General features: G+C 50.4%; 1 protein-coding gene across 1 annotated transcript; it reads right to left on the bottom strand.

The window, feature by feature from the left end:
* Positions 1-5,672: 5,672 nt before the first annotated feature.
* Positions 5,673-14,804, bottom strand: Cnn1 (calponin 1). The gene is made up of 7 exons (XM_041657777.1): positions 14,640-14,804; positions 12,798-12,919; positions 11,636-11,702; positions 10,718-10,855; positions 10,441-10,551; positions 6,471-6,617; positions 5,673-6,383 (listed from the first exon to the last, which is right to left on the bottom strand). The coding sequence occupies exons 1-7, from the start codon at positions 14,700-14,702 to the stop codon at positions 6,138-6,140; spliced, it is 894 nt and encodes a 297-aa protein (XP_041513711.1). The 5' UTR covers positions 14,703-14,804; the 3' UTR covers positions 5,673-6,137.
* Positions 14,805-15,191: the final 387 nt, after the last annotated feature.

Raw genomic sequence — 15,191 nt, 5'->3', positions numbered from 1 at the left:
TACCCTGACTATCTGTGCTTTCTTGGGTTACAAGGTCCCAGTGCTGGAAGGGGAGGTGGGATTTGGGGCTAAGGCTTTCAGAAGAGACCTTGGTGATCCTATTACTATGATGTATGGTTTGGTCAGCTTTTCAAACTATTTTTCTATTGTTTTTTTTGTGAGGGCAAGGTTAGTAAGATTGGGGGTGGAGTACCAGGCTGACCTTGAACTTGCTATGAATCTGAGAGCAGCCTTGAATTTCTGATCCCTCTGCCTTTGTGTCCCAAGTGCTGGCATTGCAGGTGGGCACTACCACACTTAGTTCATTTGGTACTGAGAATCAGACCCAGGGCTTTGTGCGTGTTAGACAGATGCTCTGCTAACTGAGTTATATTCTCAGTTCTTGGTAGACATGGTTTGGTTTGGTTTGGTTTGGTTTTTTCAGTAGGGGAAGGGGATTGACATAGGATTTTACTGTGTGGACCTCATGCTCAGAAATCTGCTTGCCTCTGCCCTAAATGCTAGGATGAAAGATGCGTGCCGCCCCACCCAACCAGTGGTAGTGTTTGAGACAAACTGTGTAGCCCAGGATGGTCTCAGATTCATCCTTCTGCCCCAGCTAATTTCAGAGCTAGAACACCACTTAAAACATAGTTGGCTCTGCGGTGGTGGCACAGGCCTTTAATCCCAGCACTCCGGAGGCAGAGGCAGGAGGATCTCTATGAGTTCGAGGCCAGCCTGGTCTAAAGAGTGAGTTCCGGGACACCAGGGATACACAAAGAAACCCTCTATCAGAAAACAAACAAATAATAATAATTGCATAATTAGATGATTCTGGGTGCACAGTACACAGGCGGACCAAACAGACATCCTGCTTGGTGTTCACAGCAGTCAGAGTAAAACTGTAGAGATGGCTGGGTTTTTTCTGCCGTAGTTCAGGCAGTAAAGTCCTTGCTATGCAAACAAGAGGACCTTGGCTTGATTCCCCAGAACCTAGTGCCGAAGAGGCAGACGCTAGCAGATCCCTGGGGCTTGCCACCAGACAGCCTAGCCTAATTGGCTATTTCCAGGCCAGTGAGAAACCCTGTCTCAAAAAGCATGATTGGGCTGGGCACAATAGTGCACACTCAAAGATTTGTTTTTTATTCCAGCTTCATGTGGGTGGTTGTGTCTGCCTGTTGGCTTGTGCGTGGGAATAAGGGCCTGGAGAGGCAGAGGCATTGGCTCTCTTGGAGCTGAGAATTAGGATTCTGAGTCACCTGCTGTGGTGCTAAGACCAGAACTCAGGTCCTCTGCAAAACAGCAAGTGCTCTTAACCACTGAGCCATCTCTGGCACTCAGAAGGGAGAGGCTGGAAGATCTGAGTTCTGGGCCAGCCAAGACTACATAGTGAGACCCGGTCTCAAAAAGCCAAACCAAACAAAAGAAGTTAAATGTCTTAGCTCACACTCCTGATGCCCTAAGTCAGTCCCTAGGGTCCTCATGATGGGGGGAGAGCCGACTCCTGAAGTTGTCCTCTGACCTCCACGTGTGCCCTGTAGCACACAAACTCCCACACCCCACACACATAAGAATATCAAATTTACGGGCGGTGGTGGCGCACGCCTTTAATCCCAGCACTCAGGAGGCAGAGGCAGGCGGATCTCTGTGAGTTCGAGACCAGCCTGGTCTACAAGAGCTAGTTCCAGGACAGGCTCCAAAACCACGGAGAAACCCTGTCTCGAAAAACCAAAAAAAAAAAAAAACAAAAACAAAACAAAATTGGGCTAACTAGCTGTCTCAGCTGGCGAAGGGTTTGCTGTGTAAGGCTGACAATTTAAGTTGGCATGCCCCCTCCCATGGTGGGAAGAAAGCGCCAACCCTCTAGTGTCTTCTGGCTACCACGCCTGCTCTGTGGCACTCACACACTAAATACACACTTAAATTTTTACACACTTTTTAAAAAGATCTTATGTGTATAAGTATTTTGCCTGGTGTCTGTGTACCACATAGATGCAGTGTTGAGGTCCAAGAGTATTGGAGCCACTAGAACTGGAGTAACAGATAGTCGTGAGCTGCCACGCTGGGACCACACCCAGACCTCCTGAATAGCAGTGAGTGCTCTTAACTGCTGAGCCCATGCCCCAGGCCTGAGTTCCCAGTCCTTACCTATTGTATATGCCTGCACAAACACACATAAATGTGTCCCTGGAGGTGAGAAAAGGAGTTGGAGTGACAGTCATGAACTGTGTAACATGGGCACAGGGAGCTGGGCCTCTAGAAGAGCAGAAAGTGCTCTCAACCACGGAGCATTTTTATTTTCCAGCCCAAACTCAAGATAGAAAGGGCGGACAGCAAGTGGGGAGCACCACCTGAGGCCGGCGCTGGGCACCTCTGCACACTCCTGTACTCATAAGTACAGGACTTGTAGACAGTCGACCCAAAGAGTGGCACCTACACTGGCTGTGAAGCAGGTGACAGCACAGCTCCAGATTCAGAGACAAACAGACCTGAGAGGGGAGGCTGATTCCTGGTGCTGGAGAATTGTTTGTATTCTGTCAATCATGTTTTAAATAAATGCTGATTGGCCAGGCAGGAAATATAGGTGGGAAAACCAGACAGGAAGTAGAAATGATGCAATGACAACAGGAGAATTCTGGGAAGGAGGAAACTGATTCCTCCCACTCCTGTCCAGATCACTGAAGCAGCAGGATGTGATCTGCCCCACTGAAAAAAGGTACTGAGCCACATGGCTAAAATAGATCAGAAAAATGGGTTAATCAAGATGTGAGAGTTAGCCAGTGAGAGGCTAGAGCTAATGGGCCAATCAGCTTATAATTTATGGAGACCTATGTGTGATTTTCTTGGGCTAAACAGTTGTGGGGGACCTGGTGGGAGGACAGAAACCCAAATAAGCTGCTCCCCCCCCCCCCATGTTACAGATTGGCGCCCAGATTTGGATAACTGCATCCACAGAAAGCCTGAGAAAGCTTGGAAATGACTAGAGTAAAACATTTCGGTTTTCATCCATAGCAGAAAAAAAAAGCTGAGCTGTTTTAAAATGCCAGCTTTCTGGGCCGTCCTGCCAGGGAAAACTCTAGATTTTCAAGCAAGCGGTCAGGAATATGGAGCTATGGATACATTGTTGCAGCTTGCTTCCTGGCAAGAAAACGCCATAGGAGCTTTTGACTGTTGTTTATGGACACACTTTGCAGCTTCTCCATATTCCTTAGCAAATTAAAGACCCATGTGGCCAGAAAAAGAGAGATATACAGTAAAGAGAGATTCAAAGAGGAAGAAACCTCTAAATGGTTTACAGTGTGTTAAAAATATATACGGGCTAAAGGTTAAAGTTTTCAAAGTTTAAAAAAAGAGAGAGAGAGAGAGAGTAGCCTGGGAGGCAGAGACAGACGGATCTCTATGAGCTCAAGGATAGCCTGGTTTACAGAGGAAATTCCAGGACAAAGATATATAGAGAACCTGTCTCAAAAAGACAAAAGTTAAAAGTAAAAATAAAAGAAATAGAGGTTAAAATAAAGCCACGTAAAGATGGAAAATACACAGAGAATCTTGATAATGTATGTTATTAAACAAGCCCCACCCCCACCCCCCCATGTTACAGATTCCTGCAGCTGGACATGCTCAGAAGCCCTTGACCAGGAAGCTTAGCTTCACAACCACCATTTTAATTCCTTGTAAATTCAGGTTCTGGGCTTAGGTCTCAGCTGTCCGGGCTGCTTTGGGACACTGGGAAAGTAATATTAGCCCACAGAAGGGACGTTTTCTGAGGGTGGTGAGGATTCTTGGAAGGCTGAAGTCAGTGAGGGGTGGACACGCTGAGGGCACCATATGCCTTAGAGGTTCTCAAAGGCAACAGGAGACCTGGACTCAACACCTCAGCGTGGCCTCGTGAGCCTGGCCAGCAGTCTGTGGTTTAGAGCTCCTCATGGGACAAGAAACACGCAGAGAGCTCAGGAGGTAGCTGTCAGTGAAGTACTTGACCTGAGCCCAGGTCCCTAACACCATGTAAAAGCCGTGTCTAGTCCCAGCGCTACGGTGGTAGAGACAGATCTCTGGAGTTTTGTCCAGCTAGCCTAAAGACATCAGTGGACCCTGGACTGGGGAGGAGCCTGTCCCTAAAAATAAAGCGAAGGCTCCCCAAGGATGACAGGACATGAGAGCCTGTGCCCTCACACTCACCATGCACGTGCCCACACAAACAGTTGTGTAGACCACACAAGGAACTGCTGGTGCTAGGCATGGTGGCACACACTCGGAGGCAGAGGCAGGTGGACCTCTGAGTTTGATGCCAGCCTGGTCTATAGAGTGAGTTCCAGGACAGCCAGGAACACAGAAATCCTGAATGAGCGGGTAGCAGACCTGGCATTAAGTGGTTCTGTGGCCACTACAAAGCAGGTAAACAGCTAAGGAAGGGCAGTAAACTGGCCCAGAAGTGGTGGCTGCTAGGCTGTCTGTCAGATCTTTTTTTTTTTTTTGGTTTTTCGAGACAGGGTTTCTCTGTGGTTTTGGAGCCTGTCCTGGATCTAGCTCTTGTAGACCAGGCTGGTCTCGAACTCACAGAGATCCGCCTGCCTCTGCCTCCCAAGTGCTGGGATTAAAGGCGTGCGCCACCACCTCCCGGCCTGTCTGTCAGATCTTATCCCAGAGCCCCACCCTTCAGTGATATGCCCCTTGGTGCAGCAAGGTGCCAGCATCCCCAGGCAACAGCAGTGGCTAGGTTTCTAGACTAGTATCCACAGGACTCCACAGAAGGGGTACCTAGTGCTGACACCAGAGCCTCTGTCACTGCCACCCATCTAAATCTAACAGGCAGAGCCTCAGCACAGCCTCCCCAGGATCCCTGGCGTCTTCAAGGGATGGAGTGGGGAAGGGACTCTGGGTCCCTCTCAGTTTTCTGCATTCTCTCCTTGAAGCCCTGACCAGCTGACTGCTTTCAGGCAGAATATCTATGGCCTTCTTCCGGAAAAGAGGGTCCTTGCTGAGGTGAGGTCACAGTCCTGTCTAGACTTTGAAGACGGTAGGCAGTCCCGGGACTCAGTTGTTGTTTTGGGGACATTTATCTGTGTAGGTGGTGAGTGCATGCTGTGCCAAGAGGAAGAGGACAATTTACTGGGAGTTGGCTCTTTCTCCATCATATAGGACCTGGGGATCGAACTTGAGTCGTCAGACTTGACAGCAGATACCTTTTCCAGTTGAGGCATCTCACCAACCCATGGGATTCAGTTTTAAGAAGACTGCTGAGCACAAGGCGGCATACAGAGGAAGCCATGCCCCCAGGTCAACTCAGCTGCTCTGCCAACACTAGGAACCGGTAGTGCCAGTCCACACCACTTGCACACAATCTGGGGACCCCAGGACTCACACATCATTTTGTTTTAGTGTGTGTGGCATTTGCCTGCCCTGTGTAGTGGTGTGAGGTCTGTAGGCGTATCTATTTAATTTTTTAAATTACACATTTATTTAGGGAAGATTAGTGTATCCCATGACTTGTGTGGAGGTCAGAAGATGCCGCAGGAACTAATTCTCCTCTACCGTGTGGGTCACAAGGATTGAACTCAGGTCATTGAGCTTGGTGTCAAGTTCCTTTACTAGCTCTGAGCCATCTTGCTGTTCCCAGCGTATGTATGTGTGGAAGAATGAGGGAGGCTATCTAGGCAACAACCAGCTGGCTCTGAGACCCAGATGACGTCACAGCCATTTATTGTGCTCCAGTGAAATAGAAAAGGAAAGTGCTCGAGTTACAAACGCCGCTGTCACATCCACAAACGCCAGTCACCGCAAAACCAAACTGTGTGTGTCCGCTGCATTTCGGGCATGCATTCTGCTCCCACTGCGGGAATGGGGCAGGGGTCAGGCCAAGCCTGGGTTTTGGGAGCTTCGCTTGGAGGGTTTCTGGTTCTGGGAGGTACTCGCTTGTGAGGGAGTAAAAGGGGGCAGCGTCCTTTGGGTGCTGTCGGGGACACCCAATTCTGTGTTGGGCCCTTCAAGAGCTACAGGGATGAGGGGCCCCCTTCTTCCCGCCGCCCCCCTCTGCCTGATCTCCCCAAACTGTAACCCTATAGACAGATGCCAGGGGGCTGGGGGACGCCATGCAGGAGATGGGGTTGACTGGGCCAGCTGGGTCCAGCCAAGAGCAGCAGCCAGCCCCCTGGGGGCCCCTAGGCAGAGTTATAGTAGTTGTGTGGGTGGTGATTGTGGGTGGGCTCTCCCAGCTCTGGGTATTCCGGAGTCAGGCAGTATTTAGGATCGTACACCTGACGGGGCAGCCCATACACTGTCATGCCCCTCTGTGAGGCCCCCTTGTTGCTGCCCATCTGCAGGCTGACGTTGAGCGTGTCACAGTGTTCCATGCCCAGTCCTGGCTCAAAGATCTGCCGCTTGGTGCCCGGTGCAGTCATGCCAGCCTAAGGAGGGAACAGTGGTCAAACCACAGAGATAGCAGCCCCACTCACCAGCCCTATCTCACCAGGTGTCCCACCGACCACACAAACCTGGCTGGCGCCCTTGTTGGTGCCCATTTGCAGGCTGATGGTGGCCTGGTCCAGGGGCTGATCTGTCCCCAGTTTGGGGTCGTAGAGGTGACGCCGAGTACCATAGGCTGTCATGCCCTGCTGACTGGCAAACTTGTTGGTACCCATCTAGAAAAGAGATTAATGAAGCAGTAAGAACTGCAGAACATCCCTGTGACCCACAAGAGAAGGTTGCATCAGAGCAGGAGGCCAGAAACACTCAGAGTGGGGATGTTGTATGACCAGACTCTTAGGGTCAGCTACAGTCATGTGTGGTGGCCAGGATCTGAGAGACAGCTCAGTGGGTAAAGGGTCCTGCCTCTGGGTCGGATAACCTGGGTTGATTCATGGGACCCACGTAGTGAAAGGAAAGAGCCTGAGAAGACAGAGGCAGGAAGATGTCAGTTTGAAGCCAGCCTAGTCTACACAGTGAGGTCTTGTCTCAAACAATAAAAGCAAAGAGAAAGGGGATAGATTGAGTCGGGCTGCTAGTGCAGGTCCATACTATGGTCCCAGCCACTCAACTGGGGCTAAGGAAGGAGGATGGGAAGTTACAGGCCTGCCTGAGTGTAAACTGGCCACCAACTTAGAAAGACTCTGTCGCGATAAAAAACTCCTTGGAAGGTGGAGGCAGGAGGCGCAGAAGAGACTCTCAAGGCTAGCTTTGGTTGATTAGTGACTCCAGGGCTAACCTGGGCTATAGGAGACCCTGTCTCAAGTAAGTGGTTGACTTCCAAGCACAAGGATCTGAGTTCAGTGCCCAGCACCACCTATAGAAGCTAAGCATGGGGGCATGTGCTCGTAATCCACTGAGGAGGCAGAGACAGCTCAGTCTAGCCTCATCGGAGAGCGTGGAAGTTGGGACTGGAAAAGCTGGAACGTAATGAGAAATTCTGTGGGGACTTGGAAGATGGACTGCTGGAAGAGACACAGCAGAGGCCCAGCTTGTGAGGGTGAAAGTTGCCATTTATATGATTTTTGAATTAATCTGGGGCTGGAGCTGGAGAGATGGCTCAGTGGTTAAGAGCACCGACTACTCCTCCAGGGAACCTGGGTTCAAGTCCCAGCACCCACATGGCAGCTCACAACTGTCCAGAGGGATCTGACATGCTCACACCAATGCACATAAAATAAAGTTAAATAAATTATTTAATTAAAAAAATCTGTGCTGGAGAAATGGCTCGGCAGTGTTGACAGAGATTTCTGTCTACGGTGGGACCTGGTGGGACAGAAATATCAGTCAGCACAGCAGTTAGAAGCAATGTCTGCCCTTCCAGAGGACACAGGTTCTATTTTCCTAGCACCCACATGTTTCAAAGCCATCTGTAACTACATTTTCAAGGGCTCTAGTGCCCTCTTCTGGCCTTCACTGGTACCAGGCACATACATGGTGCACATACATACAGACAAAACACCCATACACATAAAATAATAACTATGAACCTGTGGTGTCTGGTCAGCTGGGGCTTAAGAAGCTCTGGAGAGACGGCACGGTTGTTAACCACACTTAGTATTCCTGCAGCCTACCCACCCAGAAAGTAGCTAACAAACATTCAGTGCCCTCTTATCTATACATACATGCTGATAAAACACTCGTGCACATAGATACTCAAAAGAAGACGAGGAAACCAGCACCACTGAAGTGAAACCTTGGCTTTACTGGGACAGTTGATCAATTGATGCTGGTTTGCGGATGCTGAGGAAGATACCAGCATCACTGAGGTGGAAGCTGTGGTCCAGAAGGGCCAAGGCTGCATCTTAAGCTTGCAGCTGAACTTGACAGTATATACAAGTTGACAGTGACTCTTTTTTGTATCATTAAAGCTGCAAGAACAAAGGGGTCATGGAGAGCAACTGAGACTTTAGCACTGAGAGCCCAGGAGAGGCCATCGGTGATGGTACAGACCCCGCTGCAATGAAAACCCCAGGTCTGAAGGGGGGTCATGGACAGACACTGAGGATTTCAGAGTCCCAGAAGAGGAGTCAGGAGCCATTGGTGAAGAGCACCTCGGTTGCTATGGTGACCTCTAGTATATTGGAGATGCCACAACTGTGTGACAGCCAGTAAGGACAGCAGGTGTGGTGTGGTGCCTCCCTCCACCTGAGACAAGCTTATATTGCTGGTGGCAGAGCTGGGCAGTAGTAGGGAGCCCAAAAGATCTTGAATCCCAAAAGTCAGACACTGAGCTAGAAGATTTGGAGCTACACTGATGGACTTTAATTTTGTGGAAGTGTAATTGTTTTATGCCTCTGTTCTGTCCTTTTGGAGTAAGAAAATACTTACTTTGTAAAAAAAAAAAATGTTTACAGAAAGAAGCCCACATTAAGAGAGTTGGATATTTTAAAGAAACTTTGAACTTTTGAAGTGTTTGAATTTTTTTCAAGATTATGAGACATTTAAAGTTACAGCTTTATATTGTGATATTAACATGAGATCTTGGGAATAAGCAAGGTCAGGTGCATTCAGGGTGGTATGGCAGTAAGGAGGGCTTTGGGAATAAACAAGAGAGAGAGGGTGGTTTAATAGTGATGTGTGTGTGTCGAGTTATAAGAGGTCTGCAGTACTGGTTAGTTTTTGTCGACTTGACTTCCACTTGAGTCACCTCAGAAGAGGGACCTTCAGTTGAGTTGTGTCCATCAGATTGGTTTGCGGGCATGACTGTGGGGCATTTTCTTGATTACTGATTGATATGGGAACACCTAGCCCATTGTGGGTGGTGCCATCCCTAGGCAGTTATCCTGGGTTGTATAAGAAGACCGAGCAAGCCATGGAGAACAAGCCAGTAAGCAGCGTATTTCCATGGCCTCTGCTTCAGTTCCTGCCTACAGGTTCCTGCTTGAATTCCTGCCCTGAACTCTCTTCATGATGCACTGTGATGTGGAAATGCAAACCGAATAAACTCCTTCCTCCTACAAGTTCAGGCTAGTGTTTGATCATAGCATCAGATTGCAAACTAAGAAACCCAATGAGAGACCCTGTCTCAAAAAGCAAAGAGACCTGGCGTGGCAGTCATGCCTTTAACCCCAGCACTTGGGAAGCAGAGGAAAACTCTATGAGTTTGAGGCCAGCCTGGTCTACAGAGTGAGTTCCAGGGCAGCCAGGACTACAAAGAGAGACCCTGTCTCAAAACAAAGAAACAAACAATAAAACAAACATAAAACCCAAGGTGGATGATTCCTGAGGAATGATAACAGTGGCTGACCTCTGACTTTGATATGCATGCCCACATCCACAGATATATACATATAAATAAAATACAAGAGAGCTGTAGCTATAACTAAGGTACTATGCTTGCCTAGCGTACATGAGGCCCTAGAATCAATCCTCAGCACTGAAGAAAAAACTGGTATGCTACCTTCGGCAAACATTAGTTTCTCTATCTATATAAAGGGGCCGGAGAGATGGCTCAGTGGTTAAGAGTACTGGCTGCTCTTCTAGAGGACCTGGGTTCGATTCCCAGTACCCAGTTCTAGGGGGTTCAGTGCCCCCTTGTTGTCTCTATGGGTACCACACACACATGATGCACACACATACATGCAGGCAAATATAAGAGTAACTTTTAAAGGAATCTAGAGGCTGGAGAGGTGGCTCAGCAGTTAAGAACATGGGCTGCTCTTTCAGAGGACCTGGGTTTGGTTCCCAGCACTGCTGGGAACTCCAGTTCCAGGGTCCAGTGCCCTCTTGTGGCCTCCATGTGCACTATCCACACATGTGGCTCATAGGCATACATGCAGGCAAAACATTCATACATGTAAAGATAATTAAATAAAATGTTTTAAGGGTCCATTAAAAACAGGAACTAATTAGGAGTATGGGCAAAGAAAGCAAGTTAGTAACTAGAAAATACAGTGTTCCCAATCAGTTCATACAAATATTCTGACCGCCAGAGCCTCCGGGGTCTGGGCAGCCTTCCATCAGCCCAGAGCAGCCCGTGTGAGGAAGGGGCCCTACCTGTAGCCCAATGATGTTCCGACCTTCTCTCAGCTTCTCCGGCTCAAATCTCCGCTCTTGTTTCTCTGCGTATTTGACCCCAACATTGACCTTATTTCCTTTTGTCTTGGCCTGTGCGGGGGGGGGGGGGGGGACAAAGAAGGATATGAACCACAGATGAGCCTCCTTTCCCCACAGACACTCACCAACACCTGTCGCACTCTTGGTGAGGCTCAGTGACCTAAGTGTCCCTATGGACACCTGACCTGAGACTCTGTCCCATGTCCCGTACACTCACCATGCTGGCCAGAGCCAGGAGAGTGGACTGAACCTGGGTATGGTTGGTGTTCTCAAACAGGTCGTTGGCCTCAAAGATGTCATGGGGCTTCACTCCATACTTGGTAATGGCTTTAATGAAATTACCTATGTTCTCCAGCTGTAAGGGAAGAGGTTAGGTCAGGAATGGGAGGGTGGAGGGCTGAGGAGAGGCTGGTGGGTAAAGGATTGAATGGAGCTCCTGTAACTCCAGCTCCAGGGGATCCCATGCCTCCTCTGGCCTCTGTGAGCACTTGCTGACACACACAAATAAATAAATTAAACAATAAAACCTGCCATCCACTCTCTCAGGGGGCCTCAAAATAAAAGGTAGAAGCCAAGGAGATGTTTTTGGTAAGACCAAAAAAAAAAAGAAACCCACCACATTTCCTGTGCAAGTATCAGGACCTGAGTTTGAATCTCTGGAAACCAAGTAAAAGACACATAGCAAGAATGCAACCCTAGGACCCCTATGGAGTTGGAAGTGGAGATGGAATCCTCAGAAGGTCAGGAGATGGCTAGTGTACCCAGTGGAGAACGACAAAGGGAAGGAGATCCTGTCTCAAGGTAGAGGAGAGGAACAAGATGGAAGCTATGCTCTGACTGAGCGGAGCCTTTGACAAAACCAACAATAGAAGCCCATGGTTGGACGTGGTTCAAACATAGAGCCCCTGCCCAGAGTCCCCCAGTGAGGGGCTGGGGTGTGGCTCAGTGGTAGAGACCCTGCCTAGAATCCCCAGTGAGGGGCTGGGGTGTGGTTCAGGGGTAGAGCCCCTGCCTAGAATACCCCAGTGAGGGGCTGGGCATGACAAGGCAGTAAAGCTCCAGCCTAGCACACTCAATGGATTCAATCCTTACTACTAAAATAGAAAACACACTAGTAACTTGGGTCTAGACTTACCTGGTGCCAGTTTTGTGTGGACTCGTTTACCTTCTTCACAGAACCTGGCTGGAGCTTGTTGATGAATCTACCAAAGAGAAGGGGCCAGTGGGGAAAGTGAGTTCCAGTTGCGTCAGAACCCCGGCAAAGTGGATAGGCAGCAGTTGGAAGGGGGTGTTGCCCAGCATGTGCTGATAGGGGGTGTGGAACAGCTAGACCCAAGCTGCCAGCCAGAAAATCCTTGAGTCGGGCTAAATGTCCTGGTTTTCCTATGTTCAAATGTCAGTGTTCGCTGTTGTTGTTGGTTTCATTAGTGTGTGTGCAAGCACATGAGTGTGCATGGCACATGCATGTGTAATCCATGTGTGCAGAAGTCAGTGAACCACTTTCAGGAGTCTGTTCTCTTCTTCCAACATGTGGGTACTGGGAACTGAACTCAGGTCATCAGTCTTGGTGGCAAATACCTTTACCCACCGAGCCAATCATCAGCCTGTTGGGCTTCCTTCATGGCATTTTCTTCTTTCTGGCATGAATGTGATTATCTGGTTGGTTATTTGGTTACCTTTTCTTTTCTTGTTGATAATATTGCTGGATATGGAACCAGCGTGATTTCTCCCTCCACAAAGGAGTTCACTGTCGGCATGCCTAGAGCAAAGGCCTGCACTGTATGTATCAGAGCTCTGTAAATGCTTATCACATGAATAGGTAAATAGCTGGTTGGTTGGCTACATAAGTCAGCCAGCCTTGCTTGGGCATATGTTCCGCTCTGAACTGTACCTCAGCCCTGTGCCGGGGATCCCAGGTGTGTGCCAAGTCACGGTGAGCTGCTCCTGTGTGGGTTTCCATCTTCCCCATTGATGAGGGCAGTGGGAAGCCAAGGTCTACATAAACTAACACTGGCAATAAACAGCCATTGCTGCCAACTGGGAGCCACAGACAGGCCTGCCCCGTAGCGTGTGCTAGCTAAGTAAGGGCTTTGGGTACTGTGTCCTAAACCTGACTGACTCTGTCATCTCTGCCTGTGAAAAGGGCACACTGAGTCTTTGTGGCCTTTCAAGGAGTGTAGGTGGCATCAAATATCAGTGTCTAACTCCAACTCCAGTTTTGGGATCATCAGGTGATGTTGAAGGCCTACATGGAGCGGGGTGCTGGGTTAGGGGCAGGGACTGAGAATCTCACTCACTCGCAGAGAATGATCCCATTTTTGAGGCCATCCATGAAGTTGTTCCCGATGCGGCGACCCGTCACCCCCTCAATCCACTCTCTCAGCTCCTGCTCACGCTGATGGTCGTATTTCTGGGCCAGCTGAGGTGGGGATGGGACATGAGGGGCAGGTGATGAGGAAGCAGGCAGTAGAGAGTAGCCTTGGCTTTCTGGGGCCCATCTCAGCCCCAATAGGCCGGATCTCCTACCTCATCCCATCCCAACTAAGGCAATCCTGTCTTAGTGTCCACGGTGGAGGGGGGAGCAGAGCTGGGGGGAGGCCGAGGGCCAGGATTGAGGTGGCACCTGCCCAGGGGGCCATTCCGGGCATTCTGAGGTTTGGCACCAATGAATAGACAAGAGGGGGCTGGGGAGCCAGATCCTTGAAGCTGGGGGGCGGCGCTTGGCTCCTTGGTTTCCCCTCCAAGCCAAACTTGGGGCTTAACATCCCCTGACCCAGCCCCCCTCCACTCTCCAGTTAGAAGAGGAGATGCCTTAAACTGGGGGTGGGGATGAACCCTAAGAAGGAGCCCTGAGTGTTGGCTTGCACCTATGCAGTGTAGCCTCAGGTGAGAATTGGGGGTGCTCTTGTTCCCCTCCTAACCCTTGCCTGAATGTATTTCTTAAGTCTGTCCTTAGTCCCACTTTGTCTCTCTCGTTGTCCCCCCAACTCTGTACATTATCATCCTTTACTCAGTCTCGGGGTCCCTATCTCTGAAGACAATCCTGTCCAGCCAGCTGTGGGGCTCAAGGCTTTTGTAGCTCTGATCCCGTCTTCCCGGGTAGGAGGTGGGATTCGGCCAGCTCCTTTCTCCACCTCTTAGCTCCTATCTCCCTCCTGGCTCGTCCTCCAGTCTGTCAGCGATGCTGCTTCGCGTTCTTTCAGCAATCCTGCTACATGCTGGCCTCCCAGCCCCTGGTGCTGGTGAGATGGGGGGATGCCTGACTTCTACTGAATGGGGAGAGGAGGGATGCACCCCCTCACCTGGCCCCAGCCCTGCCGCCCCCCTCCTCACCAGCCCGGCTTTATAAAGCAAACCGGCCCTTATATAGCGCGGGCCCAGGCTGCCCAAGGCCGCCTTATAAGGCGCGGCGGCTCTTCTGCGACTCTGGGGCCGGCGCTGGGGGGAGGGGGCGGCGCTGCCATCAATCTCCCACAGAGCACCCGCCCCCTGTTCTCCCCCAACTCTAGCCCTTAGGATACCCCAACCTGATCCAGGTCCCAATCCCTGCTCCTCGCTCCCCTCAACTCCTTGCTGTGGGACCCTGGAAAGAAAGAGCCTCAGTGTTCCCTTCTGTCAAATGGGACTGCCTCTCCTTCTCTATGCAGTTCCCTGTCCCTGGAAGCCGACCTATCCCAGCGTGGAGAGAGTTTGGCTCTGCACTTGCCTTATCTGGCGTCCTAGCTCCTTGCTGATCTTTTCTAAGCCTCAGTTTACCCATCCATGGCAAGAAAATGGGGTCTCTCAATGTCTTCTAGCTCTGCAAACTTCAGACTTAACTTTTTTTAAAGGTGGGGGTCTGTCCCTTCCCCCTACATCCCTCCCAGAAACAAGAAGGTCGACCAAAAACTCTGCGCCGGCGGGGAACCTTTACGGTACTCTGATTACCTCGATTTATAGGTAGTGGGGGGTTCCCTCACTTCACCCCTCAAGTAACTGGGGCTCTGGATGTTCCAAGGACAGAAAAACAGCCCCCACCTGGTCTCCCCTCTTCTCTGCTCAGGTCTCAAGTCACGTGACCCAGGTAGGAGGGAGTTCAGGAAGCAGGATCTGCCCTGAATGTGTCAGGGACCAGACTAGGCAGTCCCCTCCAGCCTTACCTTGTTCTTGACTTCAGCAGACAGGCCATAGGCAGGACCTCGATTGAAATGTGCAGACGACATGCTGGCCTGGGGGCTCTGGCAAAGCGAAGGTGCCGGTGACACTGACAAGCAGACAAGGCAGCTGAGCCTGCGTCTGCTGCTTCTTCCCTCTTCACACGTTTTTGAAGCTCCAGAGGCCAGCCCCGATCTCTTCCAAACCTGTCCCATTGGCCACGGGGACTTGCCAAGGGGCGTGGCACCACACACACACTTTAGCCACCCCCACCTCGTGATGTCAGGGCCTTGGTATTGGGAGCTGATTGTGTCATTGTTTCCACCTAGGGGGCTGCTTGCCTTATTCTGGGAAGGGGGGTTTGCTCTCACAGGCCACCCCTCTTCTACTCTCTTCCCCATGCCAACTGTCTGCGGCCCATCTCTGAATTTCCTGAACTCAAAGGTCATTGGTCTCTGCCCCTCTTCAATGCCAAAACAGGACTGTGTCCACTGCGCATCCCTGGTGTCGTGCCCCTCCCCATCCCGACCCGTAGTTTAGCGAGACAGTCTCTCTCC

Source organism: Microtus oregoni, unplaced genomic scaffold (assembly GCF_018167655.1).
Source record: "Microtus oregoni isolate MIOR12 unplaced genomic scaffold, Mior012 000008F_ref0000371, whole genome shotgun sequence".
NCBI classification, from domain to species: Eukaryota; Metazoa; Chordata; class Mammalia; order Rodentia; family Cricetidae; genus Microtus; species Microtus oregoni.
Note: the sequence above shows the minus strand (reverse complement) of the source record. Positions and strands in the feature narration are given on the sequence as shown.